Here is a 22,156-nt window from a genome sequence, read left to right on the forward strand (position 1 = left end):
TTCGCATGATCGCCACCAGGTTGCAGATGTCACCAATAGGTGCTGAACAGCGGGGGGGAGGGAGAGCTTGGTCCTTGCCAGAGGCTGCTGACATGGCGCATTCTTGAAAACGGGCATGCTTGAAAAACATCAGCTTGATTGGGGGTGGGCAAAATGCGGCCTGTGGGCCAGATGCAGCCCGCCAGGCCATTCTGTCCGGCCTGCAGGGCCTCTAAAAAAATTTAGAAAATTAATATTTATCTGCCCCTGGCTGCCTGTCACACGGCCCTCAACGGCTTGCCAAAACTCAGTAAGTGGCCCTCCGCCCGAAATAATTGCCTGTCCCTGAGCTAGATGGTGGCAGCTTGTACCTCGCAAGCACTGCAGACCTTTCCTTAACTAAAGCAACAGGATCCCACCAAACGCAAAGCTCTTCTTTGAAGTTGAGCTGGTGGATATCGACTGATGTGAAGACCGCTGCCTGCCTTTGGCTGCGGTGACCTCGTCTGTGCAGGAGGAGTTGGCTGACGGGCGGATCTGCCCTGGCAACTTCAGGAGCTAGTGACAGCTGTGGCCTTGCCTATTGAAATCAGCCGGTTTGTCCCAACGGCTGTTCAGTAAACACCACTAAAGAAACCTCCGTTGCCACGTGCACGTGATTGAGCTGATTTTTCTTGTGCTGTGATGCTGCAGTAGCTCCCCTGGAAAAGCCTTTCTGCTGCTGTGGAAGAAGCAAATGCTGCGCAAGTCCCATCTAAAGCATCTGCTCCAGCCATAGGGCTAGAGGAAGGGAATAGCTCTCAGTGTCAGCATTTTCCCTCCTCAAACTCACACGGGGCTGTTTCTGTCTGTCTTTGGAGCCCCAGCAATGCTCTAGCTTAAGGATGGCAAACTGCAGGTGAACACATCACGGCATCTGCTGTAGCAGTTAGACGTCTCCAGAACAGGGCTGGGCTGTGCTGTAGTGTAGTTTTGTGACTGCAGCCCTGCTGCAAGGATTTTTTTTTTTTTTTTCATGGCTGAACCAACAGGAGATGGAGACGCAGTGACAGAGAGCAAGCAATCTCCAGCTAAGAACCCAGGAGTTGCTTGGGGTCTAGCTGAGCCTGGTGGAGGTGGGGAATGGCACTGGAATTTCATCCGGTCAGAAAAGAGATGCAAGGGGGGCAGCTCCTGTAGCCTAAAAGCAGAGGTAAGCAGAGATGCGGTTGGCCCAGTGGAGTGGATCAGCTGTCCCGCAGTATATTAAGGAGGTGTTAAGAGATGCAGGGGGGCGCAGTCCTGGGCCTAAAAGTTCGAGTTCTTTGCTACTTCACCCACCAGCCCAACACGGTTCTCCAAATGAGCAGTTGTCCAGCAGTTTCAGTACTGCCAGCTCCCTCTTAGAGGAGGTCTAAAGCAGTTGTGTGACCTCCCTAGAGCCTTGTAGACTGATTTGTTTCCACTGAACACAGCTGGGTGGTAGGTAAAGGTCTACTGCAGCTGCTTCTTCTGTAGAAGAGATGTTCAAGGGCTTGAGCCAAACCCTGGGTAACAGGCTCCAGCCTCTTTATACAACTGCCAGCAAGTGAAGGACATCCAGTTCCTCTTGCACTGCTTGTCTGAGGAAACGCTTACCGTCTGTGCCCGAGTTCTCATTTACAAACCTGACTGCCTACCTCTTTTTATAGCGCTTGAAGCCCCTCAGGGTGGGGGCCAGTTCACACTCATACCTTGTATGTTTTACCCACAGACATGCTCTAGGAAGCTGCATGCACAGTAGAGGTGCTTGAACAAGCGGGGAAACCCTTCTGTTTCTGATTGTGCTCAGGGAAGTTTATAGCCCTGAGCCATTCAGAAGGGGACCCATGTGGTGGTCTGTTGACCCCTTAGTACCCCAACGGGTTTTTCAGCCCAGCTTTGTTCCTTATGTCAGCGTGCCCCAGAGAGGGTAACAGGTGACCAAACCGCTGGTTGGAAAGGGATGTGTCCACCTATGTACAGTGACTGGCACTGACATAGTTATCATGGATGTTAAACAGGTGTCTGAAGGATGGGCACAGTTTCTTTGAACAGGTCACATCATTTTCTGACTTGTGTTCAGTTTAAAGGTGGCATAGCCTTCCCATGGTCACTGAGCACAATAAAACGTGATGTCATTAGGGAGGGTGGGGGCACGGTATGTCTATTCTTCAAGCACCATAACATAGATGCAGCTGGGCTAGTTCCTTCTCATTGAGCCTGGCAAACTACGTGGGTTTGAGTATTGAGCTGTTTGGACCCAGGGAGCCTTAACCACTGCCACTGCCCAAGGGAAGGGCAGTTGGATCTTATCTGGCACGTAAGTCCAGGAAGCAGAGCAGCCCAGCTGCTTCCCTCCGTGCCCGTCATTGCAGGCAGCAGTGAAGCAGTACACTCGCCCCTCTGCTCTAGGATGCCTTCTCCCAAGCAGAAGACAGCTCGTTAGCTGAAACAGCACAAAGGCACATGCTGTAGGTGGTAACTGCTCTGTTGTGTAGAGCAGAGGTGGTTCCCAAACCCTACTGTCAGTCTTCCCGGTCTCTCTGAGACCAGCTTTCATGGGAAATGCTGTAAAGGAACGTGGGATCCAGCACAGTCAGCAAGCAGCATATAGTCTGTCTGAACACCACCAACATTGAACAAATGGAGGGCCCTGCCACAGCTGTCTGTGCACACCCGACTTCCAAAGTAGCAGTCATCTGCTCCTTCAGTGCTGGTGTTTGAACACTACGGGTTCACCTTTGCTGCCTCAATCTTAGTGCTTCTGTGGTCTGAAGTCAGCTAACACTCATTTTTAAACTGCTTTAAGCCAAAGGTTGCGAATAAAAGTTACGTGGATGATAGCTGCATGGCTAATGGCATGAGTATGATCTGGGTTTTTTATTCTTGTGGGAGTTTAACCGCAAAATGCTTGCTGAATTGTTACCGTCACGGTGTTGCTGGGCTTGCGAAGAAAACCCATAGAGCTTGGAGATGAATTTGCGGACAATTCCTTAGTTTTATTACAAAAAGAATGATCATTTTGATCAAAATAAAGAGTCTGCTCACAACATACATGAAAAATGGAAATACAAAAAATCCACCCCAAAACACACGATAGTTTCAGTGCCTGCCTTTGCAGCCCTTTTAAAAAAAAAAAAAAAAAAGTCATTCTGCGCTCTATTTATAGTGTGACCCCCCCCCCCAATATAAAATGCATGTGACAGCTTGCAAACACTGTCAGTAGAGTTGTGTGATCATGACAATGCGGACAGACACTGCTCTGGGCTCCGTCACCGAGTTACAGGAAAAACCTTCACAGGAGAAGCGGATGAGGAGATCAATTTTTGGTCAGGGAAAAAGCAGGAAAGGGGTGGCCTTGCTTACATTTGGGGCCCCTCCAGCCCCTGCCTAGCTCCGGTGTGCCCTCATCTGCTTAAAACGGGTGGTCATCTGAAGGAGATGATACCTACAGAACCAACACGAGCAAAAACTGAAACCAAAACCAAGTTCTCCAGGTCATTTCTCCATAAGTTAGCATGGGAAATAAAACTGCGTTTATGGTAAACCAGCCGCGTACAGAGAGCTCAATTATCATTTACCGACACGCACGTCTTGCTTCACGTACACCCTGTGAACACCGGTTTGTCTCATGCAAAGACTGAAGGGCAGGTCTGACAACAGTTCTCTTCACATCCCAAATTTAAAAAAATATATTTTTATAGTCCGTCTTTGCTGCAGTTCCACAGTGAACTCCAGTCGCTCTTCTAATCAGGTGGGAGGGGGGGGATAATATTGTCCGTAAGTCCACGCGTTCTGGTAGTTGTACTGGAAAAGCAAGACAACGTGGGGTGAGTCAGCAGCACAGGATATTTGGCGAGTTGCTATATTAACATTCAACAACTCCAGAATGAACAGCTGTGAACGCAACAGCAACCGTTTCTCTCTCACGTGGCCATTGTGGGACCCACTGAACATGCCCATGTATTTGCGCGTGCACAAAACTACCGTCTTCTGACTGGCTGCATCTGTGGGGCTGTACGTGCGCCTTACCGTGTCTGAAACAGCTTAAAGGACACAGTTACCCTGGCCTGCCCTCGGTCCCCTCCCAGGGCCTGTCAAGCACAGAAGGCGCGCTGGCGGGGGACCTGTGCTATGGTTACTGGGGGGGGTCAGGACACTCCTAATCAAAGATATCAGGCATATCCCTAGTGGCCCCGAAGCCAAGGGCAGAAGGTCTGATGAGGTCAGTGGATTGCTCTGTGATGCTGCCATGCGGGTCTCGTGGCATGCTCCTGAAGCAGACCAAAGTGGCTGCCGTTCACGAACCATCTAGGAGAGGTTGAAGACACCTTCCCGGCTCCTGGTTTCCTTGAAATAAAGGAACCCCCTGGAGTAGAAGCCTCTCCCCCAGGATGCCAATACCGCCTACTTGATGACCACTTGTGTTTGTAGCCAACAGGATGAGAAGGTCCCCCAAGGGGGAGGGGAGCGAGAGAAGGGAAGCTGTGGGTCCCGACTGCTACCCCCCATGCAGTGCTGGTGGAACAGAGCAGGGCACTTTGAAGGGTACGTGCTGACACAGCACTTCTGATGGTCCAAGGATGACTACGCCTCAGACTAATACATCCTTGGGAATTCCTGGCACCTAGAGCCATGCAGCGGCCCTGAGCACCATCACTGCTTAGCCGTGGAGCAGGCAGTAACTGAACTGCCCACAGATACTTACGGAGTAAGTCTTAGGACACAAAATCATCCACCATGAGCTCATCCTGGTTCTGGTGCAGAAGCCTGGTAAAATCCGTCCGTCCCAATAAGAAAGTTGTCTTTATCCAGGAAGGCTCAGGGAGAGGAAGCAGAGAAGTAGGATTTCTCCTCCACAAACTGAGCTGCTTCTGAGACCAGGAAGGAATTCTACCCTGCGGTCAGACTGGGACAGGCCATGGGGGTTTTGCCTTCCTCTGCAGTGTGGGGCATGGCTTGAGTGCATTTTAAATAACCCTTGCAGCAGCAGACACTAACAGCCCTTGTCCCCCTGCTTTACCTGTGGCTTTTGGTGGCTGGCAGCGTGCCTTGTAATTATGTAGATGAGCCTGCCTCGTGCAAGATCCTGCACTAGATGACCTCTGGAGGTCCCTTCCAGCTCCGATTCCTAAGACAACCAAGGAGTCTCGGATGTTGTGGGCATAAAAATATTCATACCTTGGCTGCTGTACTTGTTACCACCTCTCCTCAGGCGCTGCTGTGGCTGGGAGAGGGGGAGGGGGGCAGAATGACTAGGTCATCCAGCGGGGAGGTCTCCACTCCCACCACTGATGGCTCATTCAGAGGTAAAGGAGAATCCTGTTGCTCCTCTGCTCCCACACTTGGGAGATCTGCCTGACCCGGCATCAGCAATGCCTCTAGAGGGCACAATCTCCTCTTCCTAGAAAAAGGAAGAGACTGCTCCTGGAAGTATACAAAGGAGACTGCCTCTAATCTCCACAGGACACCAGTGGATTAGGATATGCCTGATATTGCCTGTCCCAGCGAGGAGAACCACTCGTTCAATCTATGCTCTCACCAAGCAACTCAAGAAAGACGCATTCCCTCACTCACATGAGGTAAGCAGTCATGTCTTGTCGATGGGGAAGAAGAGATTTCCTTTAGACACATGACACTGTCAACACTGAAGTACGTGCCCTGACTGAGTGTTGTGTCGCCTGGGTCATTTCACAAGTCCAGAGTCCTTCAACCCCATGAGTGGTTATGCCGCCATCACTGATTCTATTGCTCAAGTCACCGCTGGCTGTTGCTGCAGTTTCACTGGTGCCAGGATAGTAGAAAGCTCTTTGTCGCCAGCCATGGATGCAATGCAGGGCTTAACGAATCTTCTCCTCAGCAAGGCTTCATGTGTCCTCTACACTCAGCCAACAGCTTGGTGTCCATGTTCAGGACAGTCTTCCAGTAAATGAGTTCAGAGCCACACGTGCTGCTGGGGTGAAGCTCTCTGAACCAAGTCTCTTTGCAGCACCTGGATGTTGTTGGTGATGCTTCCAAAGGTCTGACTATTAGAGGCTGTACAGAAAGACACTTTTCTGCCACACTTGGTGGGGTCTGCAACCTAGTTATACTCCAAAGCTTGCCAAGACTGTCATCGACATCCCCAATAACTAAGAGTTTCAGGTGTGTCCTACAATTGGCCAGTAGTCTAAGAACACTGGCACACCAAACATTTGGTACATGACTTCCATGAAGACGGATGAGCCACCTGCTATCCATTAATAGGATTTGTCTAGTCCAAGACATACAGGGCTTGACACTCCAAGGCTAAGTCTGCATTAGGTGGGCGGTTGATCTGCCCTGTATAATGGGGTGGGATCTGACCATCCAGAACCCGCTCCAGTGGACGGTGGTTTGTACGCGCTGTCCTCGAGTGGGCAGAACACGTCCCAACCGTTCTGAACGGCGTAGAGCCAGAGCTAAGAAAAACTAACAGCTCGCATCCTTGCTGGGCTCTGTCAGATGCAGCCAGGCAGCACGAGAACCGAGGGGATGCTGCAGCTTTCCCACCCTTTACGCCTTGTTATGGAAGCAAGAGAGAGCACAGGGCATTGTGCAGCCCCAGATACAGCTATTCCAAAGACTTCAATCTTGTGCACATGGAGGCCTACAGTGGATCTGTACCAAAGCACACTTGTACTAATAACCATACAAAGCAAGTCAAATGACTTCTTAAGTGAAGTGCTGGGGCAATTTACCAGACAAATAGGACGAGCTTGGCATCCCAGAGGTGACTTTTGTGCATTCAGGGTGTGTTGCAGAGTAGAAAGTTCCAGCATGAAAAGAAATGATTTCCCTCCACCCTTCCTGCACTTGCAGTTGTGTTTAAACGTTAGCAGACCTGTGTAAGAAGGACCAATTTGCACAAGCGCCAACCGCTGCAGTCTGCCGCATGTGTTCAGTCCTCTGCAAAGGAACATGACAAAGGCAAGATGGGGACTAAACAGACTGAGAAAGGACAGGTCCATCAGTGAGTATTAAACATGGTAAGTAAGGGTGCACCTCAACATGAGGAATTTCAAAGGCCTCTGAGACCTGGAAGATGAAGGAGAAGAAGCAGATCCATCTTAGCATCCACACTTTGGACGCTGGGCTAGATGCACCTGTGGTTTGACCCAGAATGGCATTTCTTACGTTCACAAAGAGCAGGGGCAGGGAGAAAACATGAGAGAACTAAGATTTTATCTGACATGGCCAACAAGTACCTGGATGCAGAAAAAGAAATGACTGGGAATAAAACAGGCCTTGTATATTTGAAATGGATGAACAAAGGAAACAGACTGTGTCACACTCACCTGGTACCAAGCACTGTAATTATACGCCATCTGATTGGCCTGCATGTCTCCATCCATCATCTGCGTAGAAGCCATAGTCGCATCATCTGTATGTGCTTTCTTCTCGTCTGGTTCCTCTGATCTAAAAAATTAAATATAAAGACATTGTTCAACAGCAACAAAACATATAAAATGGTTCTGCAGCGTCTCCCGCACCCCACTGCAGCAGGGAGCCAACTTTTTCAGTAGGTGTGCCACGAATTAGCTCCACACCCTCTGATGGCCAGAGCCCCTTCCCCTGCCCGAGCAGTTGCTCTGCTTTCTGCTCCCAGCCCTGTGCTCCCTGCCTGATCGGCTCCTCTGTTTTCTGCTCCCTGCCTGACTGCTGCTCTTTTTCCTGCTTTACCTGCTGCTATACTCCCTATTTCTTCCTGGATCTGTCACATGGCACACACAGAGGTTGCCCATGCCACTTGTGGCACATGTGCCACAGCTTGTCCACCCCTGCCTTAATGTACCCCTTTATAGGGCTACAGGCTGAAATTTCAAGCTTGAATTTCTGACATGCTTTTTATTTCAAGCAGTCAAAGACAAGCTTTCACTTTAAGAAGTCAATGGGAAGTTCTACCCGATTTAATTCTTGCTTTAGATAATTGAATTCTTACTTCAGCCTAAGTATTTTAGTTCAAGTCCATTTAAGGATGGAACCACACATCTGTCTTTTAGTATTTTGCATTTCTGGCAGCCCAAATTGTTTAAAGCTGGGGTTCCCCCCCCTCCCCAATCTTACCTCTTAAAAAACCCTTAACCATGAACAAGGGGTAGTCACTGACCATTTTCTTGAAGAGTTTCCAAACTCTTTTCAAACAGATACATTACACACTGTCTGTACACCAAATTGAACAGTATCACAAATTCAAGGCAACAGTTCATACCCATTTTCTGCTTTTCTTTTTAAGGAATCCTGCTCTTTTAGTAGGGCTTGATGTTCACTGTAGGCATCCAAAAGCCTAAAAAAAAAACCAAACAACCCCCGCACTTAGCCTGGGCGCGGAAAGTTCACAACAGGACGGTATTAAAATAACTAGATCGCAACCTCTACATTTTCCAAGTTTTGGCTACGGTTCAAAAAGAGTTCACCGTACCCATGCATTCCTCCATCCGTGTTATTAGAATGAAGGGGCACGGCTGTGTCAGTAGCAAGTAAGTACATTTTATAATTTTCTACAAAAAAATTCCAACAAAATTTTCTATAAACAACGTTTATCACATTAATAAATTGGGAGTTCCCAAGTTCACTATGAAACATCAACCATGTCTGTATTTCTGCTTTGGCAGTTGATGGTTTACATTCACGAACATATATACAGCGCCGGATGGTTTAGATGTTACAGAGCATGAAGATGACCAAGTGCTTTGTTCACTGCTGCGCTGTTGCACAACTGGGTGATCCCCAGGGAAGACCTATGCAAAGCGTATTACTGGAAAGCCTGCAGCTTCTAACATGTCAGCAGCACTTGGTCTCAGGGTAGATTAAAATCAGGACGTGTTTGAAAATATAAGATGCGGCTGGGTCTACAATTAAAGCATGTCAAACTGTTTTTAGAGAAACAAAAAAAACCTCTTCCTCTTTCAAGAGCTCTCCTCACTACGCAGCCCACGTAGGTGATCCCTTACCACAGCTTTCAAACAAAAGAACAATGGTTTTGCGGAGTGTGAACGAGCAGGAGACGCTGTAAGCCAAAATGGCTGCTTTTCAGAGAAGAGCAGTTGCGCTACAGATTTTCTGGGAAAATCCCAAGTGCAAAGCACTGACTGCAGCACTAAAAGTAACACCAGTTTCATAAGTGTAGCTAAGTATAACCCTCTCCCCAACTGACAAGCAGCAGGGTGTGTGTGAAGCGGGCAGTACTTGATTCAGATTTGGCCTGATTTGGGGAACAGTAATTAGATTCACCGATTCAGATCACTGTCCCAATCTGATTCGGCGAAATCTGAAGATTCGATGCTGATTTGGAGAATCAGCGATTCGGCCACAGATGAAGCTTTATGTTTTTTCTACATATCTTGTACCAGGCGCAGCTTGTGAACACTGCAATGGTGGGGCAGATGGAGTATCCCAAAGGAGCACAGGGGAAGCCCCCGTGCGCTCGGGGGTGGACCCAGAAGTGGACTGCAAGTACTTCCAGTCCACTTCTGGGTCCGCCGCCGAGCACGTAGGTGACCCCCTCCTCATGCCCCTCCGGCTTGGAGATCGGCCGCAGGGGTGCCTTGCCAGACCCAAGAGGCACCAGTCGTCGATCCGAGGGGCAGAGGAGTCCCCCACGTGCTCTGCGGTGGACCTGGAAGTGGACTGGAAGTACTTCTGGTCCGCTTCTGGGTCTGCCGCTGACAGCGGACCCCCCACCACGCTCCCGTGGGACGCTCCATCCGCCCCAGCATCTCAGCGTTCACAAGCCGTGCCTGGTACTTCAAGGTCCATAGAAAAAACATATAAACCTGTGCCTATGGCCGAATCTCTCCAAATCGAATCGGAGGCTTCCAATTCGACTCAGAGAGATTAATGGGTCTCCTGATTCCATTCAGATTTGGAGATTTGGCTGCCAAATTGGGCTGAATCTCCTCCAAATCGAATCAGCAACCAAAGCTTCGCACAGCCCTAATAAGCAGCTCTTTCAGTGACCCCAATACAGTGCAAGGTAAAGCTTACTTGCTCACGTCGGAACCAAAGTCTTCAAGGAATTCCACCTTCCGCTGAGAAAACGTAATCCTCACTTTTATTGACAACGCACCGCTGACAGCTTTGTCAAAACAGCTGAGGATGTTCTCTTCATTCTGCTTGAGATCCCCACTGTACTCCATTTCAAGCAGGTTGAGATACAACTTTGTGTTCTCCTGTGTAAAAACAAAGCAGGGCCAATGCTGGACAGCACTGTTTGTCCTAGCATCTCTCAAAGATCTCTATCTAGCTCAAGAGCTCTGGGTCCCAGACTGTTTTGTGGCCTGTTGGTGGCCCGCAGGCTGCATCTACCCAGAAGGAGTTAAAGTGCAGTCCACAGGCTTCCCACCCAGCCACCAGTTCCCCTCGCTGCTCCTGCAGCAGTAGCCCAGAGTTGCTAGGGCAGGGCAGCATGGTGATGGAGGACTCAGGAAATTCCCACTGGCACAATGACAAATCACACATGAACTGGCGCTCACCCCCACAGCACTGGCAGGGAATGGCTCACACCACTTGCACAGTGAGGATCCTGGCAACCTGTGCGGTGTGCAGCCTGGGGCTCATAACCAGTACAGCATGTGGCCCCCAGCCTTTCTGAAGTTGGGATGGCCCTGTTTTAAGCTACAATTCTCTGCTGTAGCATAGCCAGTACAGGCTTCCTTCTCCTCAAGAGCAAGGAGAGATGATCTTGGACCTGCCTCGTTTGTGAACTATAGCACATCCAAGAATGGGTGTCAGCTTGCAATCAGTAAGAGGTTGCATGGCCAAGAGTCAGTCACCCATACAAACCAATCCCATCCCAAAAACGGTGCCAATCACGCAGAGTCAATGCTGGCACTCTTATACCCCTTACAGGTTACAGGGGTGGGTGGATGAGAACGAGATGGGATTCAATACTGACAAGTGCAAGGTACGGCACCTGGGGAGGAAGAACCAGCAGCAGACCTACAGGCTGGGGAACTCCCTTCTCATCAGCACAGAGGCAGAAAGGGATCTTGGAGTCATTATAGACTCCGAGATGAACATAGGCTGCCAATGTGGGGACACAGTCAGGAAGGCCAACCGCACCTTGTTGTGTATCCACAGATGCATCACGAGCAGGTCCAAGGAGGTGATCCTCCCCCTCTATGCGGCACTGGTCAGGCCACAGATGGAGTACTGTGAACCTGTACAGGCTGCACAAGAGAAGGCTGAGAGGGGATCTGGTGGCCATCTATAAACTGGCCAAGGGTGATCAGCGGGGAATGGGAGAGTCCCTGTTCCCCCGAGCACTACTGCGAGTAACAAGGAACAACGGCCATAAGTTGACGGAGAGTAGATTCAGGCTAGACATCAGGAGGCGCTACTTCACAGTCAGGGCAGCTAGGAGCTGGAACCAACTTCCAAGGGAAGTGGTGCTTGTCCCTATCCTGGGGGTCTTCAAAAGGAGGCTAGACAATCACCTAGCCGGGGTTGTTTGACCCCAGCATCCTTTCCTGCCCATGACAGGAGGTCGGACTTGATGATCTGCTCAGGTCCCTTCTGACCCTACCAACTGTGAAACTATGAAACACTGCTTATTATTTTTGGAAGGGAGAGGGACAAAGACAAGGACATGCCTCAGAAGGAGGAGGGAAATCAGGAGTGCTGTTGGGATTGGGGTAAAAGGTAGGATTCAAAACCTGCAAACCTGGCAACATCAGCTTAGAGGGACTGGTGTCTCCATGTAGTAATACAACGCATTACATACAGACTGACAAGCTGTCATCATTGTTGCCTTGCTTTATAGCTTTAAATCAGGAGGAAATGTAACACGAGACAAAGGGCTGCCTACAAAGCCCTCTGGAAACACATACTTTGTCCTTCTCAATGGCTTCCGACAGCACTGTTCTTGCCTTTGGGAGGTTCTTCTGTACTTTGAAGAGATGTTGAGCAAGCTTGATGGTGTAAAATGACAATTCGTTTCTTGATTTGGCGTTCTTCACAGCTTCCATGAGCAAGTGTTCAGCTTCTTCCATGTTTCCATGTCTGCGTTCTAAGCTCACTCTTCGCAGGCGAACCATGGCTAATCCTACAACGCACTCTTCAAACGTTTTCAGGATTCTTCTTGCTTCGTTGATATTCCCTGAAAGAGAAATGCAAGGCCCTGAGGATGATGCATGCTCTACCACATCCAAAAATAAAAATAAACTCTGCTCCTAACAGTAGAGGTAGGAGCTGCTAAAAAGGCTCCTCATTTAACTTGACTCTTACCCTGCTGTTCTTCAAAGGCAGCCCACAGCACGTGGACCATTGGTTTCTTAGGAAGGTGTATCGTACAGGCCCTGCTGTAGACGTGCCTCACTCCTTCAATACTATGGTTCTCCATGTATTTGGCATACTACATTTGAAAACAAAGTAGAGATTGAATAATTTTACAGCTTATTTGGGGTCTTTAAATACATGACAGAACGATAAAATTCTTTTGTTTAAACCCATTCAGCACCTTTATTGAACCACTAGACTAGTTTCTGTAAGGAAGGACGTAGAGAGGCAACGAAGTTGGCATATGCAGCAGTCAAATCTGGTTGCAAGCAGACCATCTCCTAATGCAACAGATATAGTTATATATGAACAACATTCAACAAGAGTACAAAAGGTTAGTCACTAGATCAATGTTTGCAATCAGAAAGAGTTCAGTGGGAAACCACTGCCCTTACCTTAATCCAGAAGTCCTCATAGAGGGCACAAGAAATAACACATCTTTCAAAGAGGACCACAACTCTCTCATGAGTCCCATTTTCTATCTCGAATTCTAAGTACTCTTTCCAGTTTTTCAGCTGAGCTTTCTCCAAAGGTTTTACATGGAAGTAAGGCCGCTTTATCTGCAATGGATGCACAACACGGGAATGCAAATTCACCAGTAAACTGACAACATGGGCAAAAATAACACTTAGCAAGAAACTTTTTTTTTTTTTTTTTGTAGTTGGATCATATAATGACTCTCTGGACTTTTTTCAAAATTATATTCTTGCGCAGGTTATTTAAACAAACGGACTGAAGGAACTTTGTGGTCTGATTAATTTTAAAGAAACGCTGTCATGAGGTGATTCATTTTAAAGAAAAGGTTGGCATTATTAAACTAAACTCTAGGTTTTATAAAGAAGTTTTCATACAACCAAGGGAACAACAGAAATGTTTCCAGGATTTAAGTAAAGAAGTCCCATTGCAAACACGGTTAGCCATTCATCTCCTCCTCCCCACCCCCATCTGCAATTCAAACATGACAGCAATGAACTTGTAAATAAAACCAATTTCACCACCCAAGCTGCATATGTATAAAGTACTTACTTCTGTAGTCACCCAGCCCTCCGATATAATTGGTTAATCATTTATAATCCCGCAAATCATTTTGGGAACCGTTCGGATGAAAAACAATTAAAGCACTTACATGCGCTGCAACAGTAAACATTTTAATTGAGTTTTGCAAAGCTAACAAGATTGCATCTCAGCAATAAAATTATTACCTTCCAAAAAAAAATGCTGACTGCAGAAAGATTTAGGCAGGATGCCATGCAAGAACAAATAATGACTGTTCTCCAACCACACCCTGAGTACTCTGAGCAAACACTACATGGCTCACTTTGCCTGCAGGACTCCAGATACGCCTGTTTCTCTCCCTCTGATTTCACCTGAAAGTTTCTCTCTTGCACTGAAACTACCTTAAGCACATCCACACTGCTAGCTCCTTCCAACTGTTATTAAAAGGAGTAATGTTGTCAATACCTTAATAAAGCAAAGCAGGGCATCTGAACTTAATTAAAGCCTGCCATTTCCCATGGTATCCCAGTCTAAACACTGCTGTGGCCCGAGGGCGCAATTCATTTTATGATTTGGATAAGGAAAGAGAGGCAGATGGCTGGGGTAATAATGAAGCAGGCTTAACAGGACTTCCCCTTCAGAGGGTAGATGCTCCATTTCTGGATGGCTGTCCTTTATCAACCCTGTTTTTCTCCCTGTCAGCAGTTCTGTTACAGTCCTCTCATGTGCCCATTACATTGATGCCTGTAGAACCAATCTGTCTCTAGCTCTTGCAGAGCAAGGGGACTTAACTGATTGATTTAATCTAGAAAGGTACTCAAGCATTTCTGAGCAGTCAGGCCACTTACTCAGACACCTAATGTGGATTAAGGGGCGTTGGTTGTAGCCGTGTTGGTCTAAGGACACAAGCAGACAAGGGTCTTTGGGTGAATCAGATCTCTTTTATTGGGATTAAAGCACCTTACGTAGGCACCCACTTTTAAAGTCTGGGTTCAATGAGAACTTTCTGAGAAATGCAAATCCATCCTCACGTGTATATTTTTTTTAACACTGAATCAACTGGGCCAAGCGAGGAAGTCAGAGAGGCCCAGCAGGTAAGGTTGCCACTGAACTGTTAAATGGGGCAACACTACCAACGCAGCAGTTTTTACATTCCTGTTTCCCTAGTTTAACAACAAATTCTGATCCCAGCTGCATCTGTTATGATATAGATGGGCTGCACAATGCCAAGTTAAACCTGCAGGAAAAATCCTGCTCCGCGTCCTCAGCTGGAGCAAAGCCACAGTGCACTGTGCGTCCATGTTACGTGGCTCCAGAGTAAGCATTTGCCCTAGGGTGGCACAAAGACAGCAGTTCTGTATGCCACGTGTCACTTATGTTCTTGGAGTGGCAACTAAAGGGGATTTTCATGGTCAGAAGTTTCCTAGAGGTTAAACACTGCTCCAGCCTGTACGGCTGTTACAGGCCACTGTTAAAGTTAGCAGAGCCTTTGGCCTGTTTTAAGAGGGCACAGGAAAAAGTGTGCTGGAGTGTGCCCTGCAAAAAAAAAAAGGTCTAAGGAAGCTTTTTCCGCTGCTCCAACCTGTGTTTTACTCCCTGCAGCATCTTGCCCAGGGTTTTGCATATGCTACTTTCATTTAAAAACACACTGCTTTCTCCCCCTGTTTGTGATAATCCCAAGAGTGACCAAAAAGTAGCAAGTGTGGGAACTGCCTGGATCCCATTTCTTTTTATGAAACGAAGACCACAGTCTAATTTGCAGCTATTTAAAGACAAATCTTAGGCATTAGCAAATTAAAAAAAAAAAAAAATATAAAGTAAAAAGACCCAATCTAATACACTTAGTGAAATATATTATCTTCCCTCTCCCAAAGCAACACTCAGTGCCTTCCACCAACATTTAGTAAATGATGCTCACATGTGACCATGAGAGGTAGAAGCCATCACTTTTTTGATACAAGAGACACTGAGGCAGAGAGAAGCTATTTGGCCAAAACCTGACAGAAATGTCAGCCAAGTATAGGCATATCCAGGCTCACACACCCCCAGATATTCATGTTCCCAGTCCTACATTCAAGCATCTAGACCACTCTTTCATAGGGAAAAAAAACCAAATATTTAAACACAGGCAAACTTACTCCTTCTTCAAATGTCCATCTCTTGCTGACTTCGTGTTCGTTGTGATTGAACATTTCTTGATGAATCTCAATGATTCTGTGCCTCATGTTTTCTATTTCAGTGATTAGCTAGGAGACACATTTAAATAAGCAATTAACAGAAAGCAGACAGATGCTCGTGTCCAGTATCAAAGGTTGCAACACCACCTGACGATGGAAGCAGCCTGCATTAATTAAAAACAGAAACTTACACAGCGACTTTAAGTGCTGTTCCAAATAAACAGGATAAGAGCACTGGCTCTGAGGAAGTATTATACCCAATGGCCTGCTGCTTACTTCGGAGGGCTGGCTTGGATCCAAATGGGACTCAATCCTCTGGATGCGCACAGCTCCCAGCAGGCAACTGTTTCAAGCCGGTTCGAAGTTTTTACATGCCTTTGTGCAACAGGAATCTGCACAGGCCAATATTAAGGAAAGAGTTCGGAGAACAAGCCACAACTCTTACCCTGTTTATTTGGAGTATTCAACCCTCCTCTATCTATCCTGTTGCTGCAAACACGGACACAGCAGCTCCTCCACCTCTCCTGCACACTTACCTTTGCAGGGTCAGTGATGTCTTCAGTTCCAGAAGGAAAGTCAGCTCCAGGTGGTGCAGCCTCCCCATTATGGCCATTTACAGAAGCCAGTTCCCTGCGCAGCTGAATAAACTGCTCAGAACTTAAGAGGTCTCGGGGCAAGTTGTTTTGTACGTGTTCTTTAAATCTGAAAAGGGAAGGGCCAGCAACAGTGAATTTTACACATCTAACCTGAAAAAAATGCTCACTTTAAGTTTAAGAAGAACCTGCTTATCAGCATGTGCTGAGCTACTTGCTGCTCTATGGACCTAGAGCTGTGCTGGAGATGTGACTTTTCTCAACTTACATATACCTACTATGTGCACGAGGCAGTTTCTCAGTGCCTAAGAAGGAACTCCTGCAAAAACCACTAGGAAGACTGAAAACCAAAAGTAAGATACACGGTCTCCCCTATCCAAGAAGCACAGTCTCCCCTATCCAAGTAAAACATAGATGTTCTCTAACTAAAATCAATCAATATTTCTCTTAACGGAACTGTTGCAAAATTTGTTTAGTGTTTTTCCCATCAAGGAGCATGATATTGTAGCAGGACACGGAGTTAGAAGTTGAACAGTATGATTTCTCGGGGAGGAGAGGAAATCAACCCATTTGACTTATATTTTCTTATGTACAGTTCCCACACTGTTCTTGAAGAGAACAGAGAAGACAAAAGAGAGATGAGTAGGTTGCAGCAGACTTAATGAATATTTGTGTTTCCAGTATTTCTTTAGACAACAATACTTGAACTTTGCTTCAGTGCTTCAAAGAACAAGAACTCGCCCTTCACAGCTTAGTCAGCTGGTCTACAGCCTCAAGCGGTACTGCTTTACATGAAATTCATGATTAAACTAATTTGACTGCATTGCATGCTCTTCATTAGTTTGAAGTCTGGCTGCCTCCACCCAGCTCAAGAGATCTGTTTGATCTCCCCAAAATTAAATCTCTGCCCATTATAAATGAAGAGCTGAAAATGTGTGTTCAGTCTCCAATGTTTTTATTAGCATTTCTTTAAATAGAAAAGGAGGGACTATCATGTGAAAAACAAAAGTCATGGTAACCATATACAGAATAAAAATACAGGTTAATATTATATGTAAAGTACAGGAAGATGCTACATAAGCAGAGCTGTCTATAATAAGATGCTGGATACCTCCTCAAAACCTTTTTGGGGGGTGTTTTTGAAGAGGAAGAACCATTCTTACTTAAATGCAGGAACTCTGTTCAATCTGAACAGGAGCTCAATTTTCAGTTTCAGAAAAATATTTTAAAGATTATTGCACACATACCTTTATTAATAATAGTACAAAGCTACATAAAGCTGTAGGCTCTCCTTACCTCTGGAAGTGATGGCTGTACAGCTGTGTTGGAATGCCCAAGATACGATCGTAGATAGCTGTAACTTCTCTTAGGTTACCTTGTTCATTTTCCCAATTTATATACATCTCCCATAGTCTGTCAGAGCGGAAATCTGTCCCTGCAGCTAGGACCGCATGTTCATAGGTTCTGAAAAGTGAAATAAATTCACTGATATTGGTGGATGGAGTAGATCATCTAACAAGACGTAGTGGGAGTGTGAAAGGGAGAAGGGGTGCGGAAACGGCAGTTAAATAAGGAAAAAAATCACATCCCTTTATTTGTAACTGTACATTGAGGAGATTCAAAATATGCACTTGACCAAAAATATTCTCCAGATACACAACCAAACTAAGACTTTTAGAAAGAGGAGCTCTGGAGAGATTTTCCTGGTATTTTCACGATAAAGGGAACAAGTGGAACAGAAAATTACTATCTTCTTCCCAAAGACTTTACCTCCAAGGCTCCGAGGAATGAATGGAAGTCTTATCGAACATAAAACGAAGAGATCATAAAATGATGGATGCTTCCATCTCACAGGGGAAGATCGTAACATCTTCATGGAACCACATATATTCCTATGCAACTATCTAGCCGTGTTTCACCAAGAACTCACTTTGCAACCAACTTACCCTCTTACACTACTGTTAGTTTCAGGGTCAGCAGGGTCCAGCGTCTCTTTTAAGAAGTTTATATAATGTATCCAAAGATCAACACTAAGAGGAATTGCCTGAAGCCCTCTGCGATACACCTATGAAGAGAACGGGAACTGTACATCAAAGATTTAATGGTGTCCTAATAGAGAGGCAACACTGTGTTATCCGGTGAACCTTAGAAATACTAATTACTGGAATTTTGTTTAAATAATCTACCATTACCATTTGGGTGGAGGTTGGATAGAACATGGCAATGTTCTGATCTCCACGTGCAGAGTCTTGATCTTCAAAGCGCAGCGGTCCCTGCATTCTGACCAGGTTGTGTGGGCAGGCTTTGGGGTACAGACCATAGGGCACAGACCCATTAGAGCATCATTGACAGCGTCTGACCAAAAATGCAATAAGATGTAGCAATTGTGACCAGCAAACCAACTATATATTGTTTTGAAAATGAGAAATAAATGTAAGTGACAGAAAAGCCCTGCCCTACTTGTTAAGCTGCAGTGTAATACAGAGGCTTGCACTGCAAAGCTTGACAAACTGTAGAGGTTTAACGCACCTGCCAACAAAGAGAAAACATATTAGCTACAAATGCCACAGAAGTGACAAGTGCAAACAAAAAAATCCCTATAAATCTGAGCACATAGGGCAGGTACCGGCAGCCAAATGACTCGCAGTGGTTCAGTCATTATTTGGCTTACAGGACCAATGGTAAAAGCCTTCTCCAGATACCTACGTACCTCATCAGACTGTTTAATGTTGCTGTGGCGTTTTTCGAGGTCCGCATACTTTTTCCAGTATCCATAGCAATATGGATAATGTGTGAAAAAATTGACAAATGCTTTCCTGGCAGCCAGTAGATGGTTCTGAAACAGAAAGAAAGAAAGTGTTCAATGATCCCAAATTACAATTTGTTAAAGAACTGAGGCTGTTCGCTACAGGGAAGGCACCCATTCCTCTTAAAATACAGAAAGCTATACTGTAACATCAATGTGCTTAACCATTTTTTAATACAATTTTGGATCTATCCAGCAACAACACTCATGCTTGGGCTAGGTGGCTTAAGTTACAGGCATGACCTGATCGCACCCAGCACACAAGTATTCTCATACATCCCTGCCATCCTCCCTCAGTCAAGACTGCTTCTCTCCACCTCTGCCTCTGGACCTCAGCCTCTAGAGAGAAGCAATCAACCCTCACCTAGGTCTCAGCAGAGCTCCGCATTTTCAGTGATTCTACAGGCAACCCCTCATCGATTTAACTCAGCAAAAGCCACAGAAACAAAACGTTGAGTTTTGCCCGTCTTAAATCAGCATAAAAATTTGCAGCAATGCCAACCTTTCCGAGAATCACAGGGAAATGTTGGCAGCAAAAGTTTGCATTAACAGCAGGGCCAGTAACAATACTTAGCACTTCAACAGCACTTTACCTCTTCAAAGTACTGGACAAACATCAATCGTTACGTGTGATCTGGGCATGCATGTAAGGAGCCAGCCAGGGCTAATCTTTAAAAGGATTTTACAAGTCATGACAAATCTCTTCCAAAACTCTCCAATTAAACCATTTCAAAGGACTAGCCCTCTTCACGCTTGCATTATGTTCTTAGGTGGGTGATGAAATGGCAAATCATGACTGACCAGAGCCACGCTCAAGAGCAATACCATTTAATGACTGGAATCACAGGATCACATGGAATTGGGGCTAGAAGGAACCAGAAGTCTAGTTCAATGCCTAGTTCATCTTCTGTTAAGTACGGTGGGAAGGAAGATGTACTAACCTCCTGCTCAACATATTGCAATAGATATACCCAGCCTGTAAAATCCTGGGGATTTTCCACTACTGCTTTCCAAAACTTCTCATACTCTGGCGGGAAGTTAGCCTCTATGTCTGTCGTCAAGTCTGCAACGTTTGGGATTTTGCTGTCTTGTGCGGTCTCCTCCGTTACGTCAGGAGAGCCATCAGGAGACTGCTCCATCTCCGTGACACTCATGATTTCAGTACTGAAGTCCGTAGGCTGGTCCCCCGCTGCCTCTGTACCGTTGCCTGCATTGTCACTGCTTGAGTTTCTGTCGTCTTCCGTGCGATCCGTGTTCTGCATAACTGCTGCTAGGATTGTTCTGCTAAGTGATAACCTGAGGAAACACAGATGAAAGATTACCACCTTCCCGATGCCACAATAACACATAGCTGTCAATTTTTAAGTTGTCCTGGTTGCATGAAAAACCACTTGCCCCTTAATCCAGATGAACTGCAGGAAGTCATTTTTACAGAACTTCCTCTTAATTGTCAAAATGTATCTGCTCCTATAAATTAAACATTACAAATAGCCACTAAGATGCCATGCTGCCTCTGATGACAAGGAGAAGTCCAATAAAAATCAACACCTGGCTACATGCAGAGGTTGGAAACTTCATCCTTAGGTGCACCCAGTTTTGTTAGGTTAATGCCACAGATGTCACACAGACCTTCAGGACTCTGGCTTTCGTTAACAAGACAAGGAGAGGAATAGTTCAGAGAAGACTGAAGCCTACAGAAGAAAAAAATAGCATTTTGACTAAGCAACAAAACATCTGGCTGGCCCTAGATGAATCCCAAGGTGAGACAGACAGGGTTACACTTGACACCATTGCTTTTCAACCATTTGAGACAATCTCCCAAGTACGCTGTACACACGTGTCTGTTGTCTCGCGAATTCTCTCAGCCAAGCGGTTTCTGTGCTCACTAGTGTCCTTCACACTTAGCAAAGCGTTAGCAGATAAGAGGGTTTGTAGACATTTGGGGCATCGTACCACGGACCAGGATCAGGGGCAGCAAAGCAGGTTTGGCCCAGGCTGTGCACAGATTCTTACTCCACAGCAAAACCCCACAAAATGGACGTTTTCTCCTAGTCCCCCAGGACAGACGCAACCTGCCTCCCACTCTGTACCCTTGACCTTCAGCAAAACCCATAACACGGACACTTTCTCCTAGTCCCGCAGGACAGACGCAATCTTCCTCCCACTCTGCACCCTTGATCTTCTGCCAAGAGCGACTGCCCAGCCCAGCCCAACAGACACCAGGTGGCCCGACTCAGCTGTGCGCTCACTGCAATGCATTGTTCCCCTCTGTGCAGCCACGCAACCCCGGATCGAGACCTGGATCTCAAGGACCCCTCACTGATCGCTCTCCAAACCCAACAAGAGACCATTCTACAGTCAGAAAAATGCCATCCGCTCCCAGGTAATAACAGTTTTAAGTGCCTCAGGTCTTTAAGCTGCCCCTCACAGCTGAGAGGTGCACGCAATGCAACCAAAAAAAGCCCAGAAAATAATGCAACACTCAAAAATGTGCGATGCAACACTCAAAAGCCACAAAACTGTCCTCAAACCCTCCTTTCCATCTCCATGCCTCCATCGGCAGTCTGGTTTTACATAAGGGTCCAGCTCTGAACCCTGCAGCCTGTCCTTCTAGTCCGCATTTGTCTCATGCAACGGCGCCTGGTCCGTGACTGGGGCTCCTCAGTAATACAAACGACAAAGAGCTGGGGTCTTTCGTGTGCTACTTCATCCTCAACAAGGGCCTAATAATAAAAATATTAATAATAAAGCTCTCACCTGGGACAGGAACTGCAGGCATTGTCCACCGCTAGGTTTTCATTAGCATTCTTTTATATCTGGAAAGTCCCCTCCCTCTGCAGTCACAACCCAAGTCCAACCCATCAAAAGCAGCTGAGGATTTTATAGCAAAGACTCTAGGATGAAAAAGAGCCTCCCCTTAGTCAGCCAAGGAGGCCCCATAACCTGCAATTAGTGCACAGGCTAGTCTTTACCACACCCCGTCTTGCTGCTGAGAGCCAACACATTGTGATGTTCCCTTCTTCGATCCAAAACATGAGGGGGTAGGCAGTCTACCTGCAAGTCCAAACCAGGTTTGGAACTGGATTGTGTGTGGACTATTTTGCAACATGCAGTCATTGCAACAAATGGTCATCATAGCCACTGATCTGTGCTTTCACCACGCTCGTAAGCAAGGCGGTACCAACTTGAACCATCTATGACTGTTAACCACAGATAACTGGGTTAGCCATGTCTGAAGTCCTCTGTGCGGCACAAGAGCCATCCGCGGCACAATCCAAATACATCCCTAGAAAGTTATCCCTGGTCTT

At 46.5% G+C, this 22,156-nt stretch overlaps 2 protein-coding genes and 1 non-coding gene across 7 annotated transcripts in view; 1 reads left to right on the forward strand and 2 right to left on the reverse strand.

The window, feature by feature from the left end:
• The window catches only part of FKBP3 (FK506 binding protein 3), a 7,603-nt gene extending 6,972 nt beyond the window's left edge, over nt 1–631 (forward strand). The window contains exon 7 of the mRNA XM_006024855.3: nt 391–631. Within this exon, the coding sequence (XP_006024917.1) occupies nt 391–445 (55 nt within the window). The 3' untranslated portion in view covers nt 446–631. The remainder of the gene's footprint in view (nt 1–390) is intronic.
• A 2,322-nt stretch (nt 632–2,953) lies between these two features.
• Nucleotides 2,954–22,156, reverse strand: part of PRPF39 (pre-mRNA processing factor 39) — a 28,323-nt gene continuing 9,120 nt past the window's right edge. The window contains exons 2-15 of one of the 5 annotated variants that reach the window (XM_025205616.1): nt 20,397–20,539; nt 19,790–20,144; nt 18,753–18,878; nt 17,989–18,107; nt 17,339–17,506; nt 15,986–16,151; nt 15,411–15,518; nt 12,672–12,836; nt 12,226–12,352; nt 11,829–12,097; nt 9,985–10,169; nt 8,210–8,284; nt 7,296–7,416; nt 2,954–3,786 (exon numbers count right to left, since the gene is read on the reverse strand). In XM_025205616.1, coding sequence (XP_025061401.1) covers nt 3,730–3,786; nt 7,296–7,416; nt 8,210–8,284; nt 9,985–10,169; nt 11,829–12,097; nt 12,226–12,352; nt 12,672–12,836; nt 15,411–15,518; nt 15,986–16,151; nt 17,339–17,506; nt 17,989–18,107; nt 18,753–18,878; nt 19,790–20,110 — 2,007 coding nt within the window. In that variant the 5' untranslated portion in view covers nt 20,111–20,144; nt 20,397–20,539 and the 3' untranslated portion in view covers nt 2,954–3,729. Of the gene's footprint in view, nt 3,787–7,295; nt 7,417–8,209; nt 8,285–9,984; nt 10,170–11,828; nt 12,098–12,225; nt 12,353–12,671; nt 12,837–15,410; nt 15,519–15,985; nt 16,152–17,338; nt 17,507–17,988; nt 18,108–18,234; nt 18,398–18,502; nt 18,880–19,789; nt 20,145–20,396; nt 20,540–22,156 lie in introns of those variants that run through there. The other 4 variants (XM_006024853.3, XM_025205617.1, XM_014520489.2 and 1 more) reach the window with 4 other exon arrangements.
• LOC112550478 lies at nt 11,664–11,751 on the reverse strand. Its single transcript, XR_003094354.1, has one exon. It is a non-coding gene; the product is annotated as a small nucleolar RNA SNORD127 (small nucleolar RNA).

Source organism: Alligator sinensis, unplaced genomic scaffold (genome assembly GCF_000455745.1).
Source record: "Alligator sinensis unplaced genomic scaffold, ASM45574v1 scaffold358_1, whole genome shotgun sequence".
Lineage (NCBI taxonomy): Eukaryota > Metazoa > Chordata > Crocodylia > Alligatoridae > Alligator > Alligator sinensis.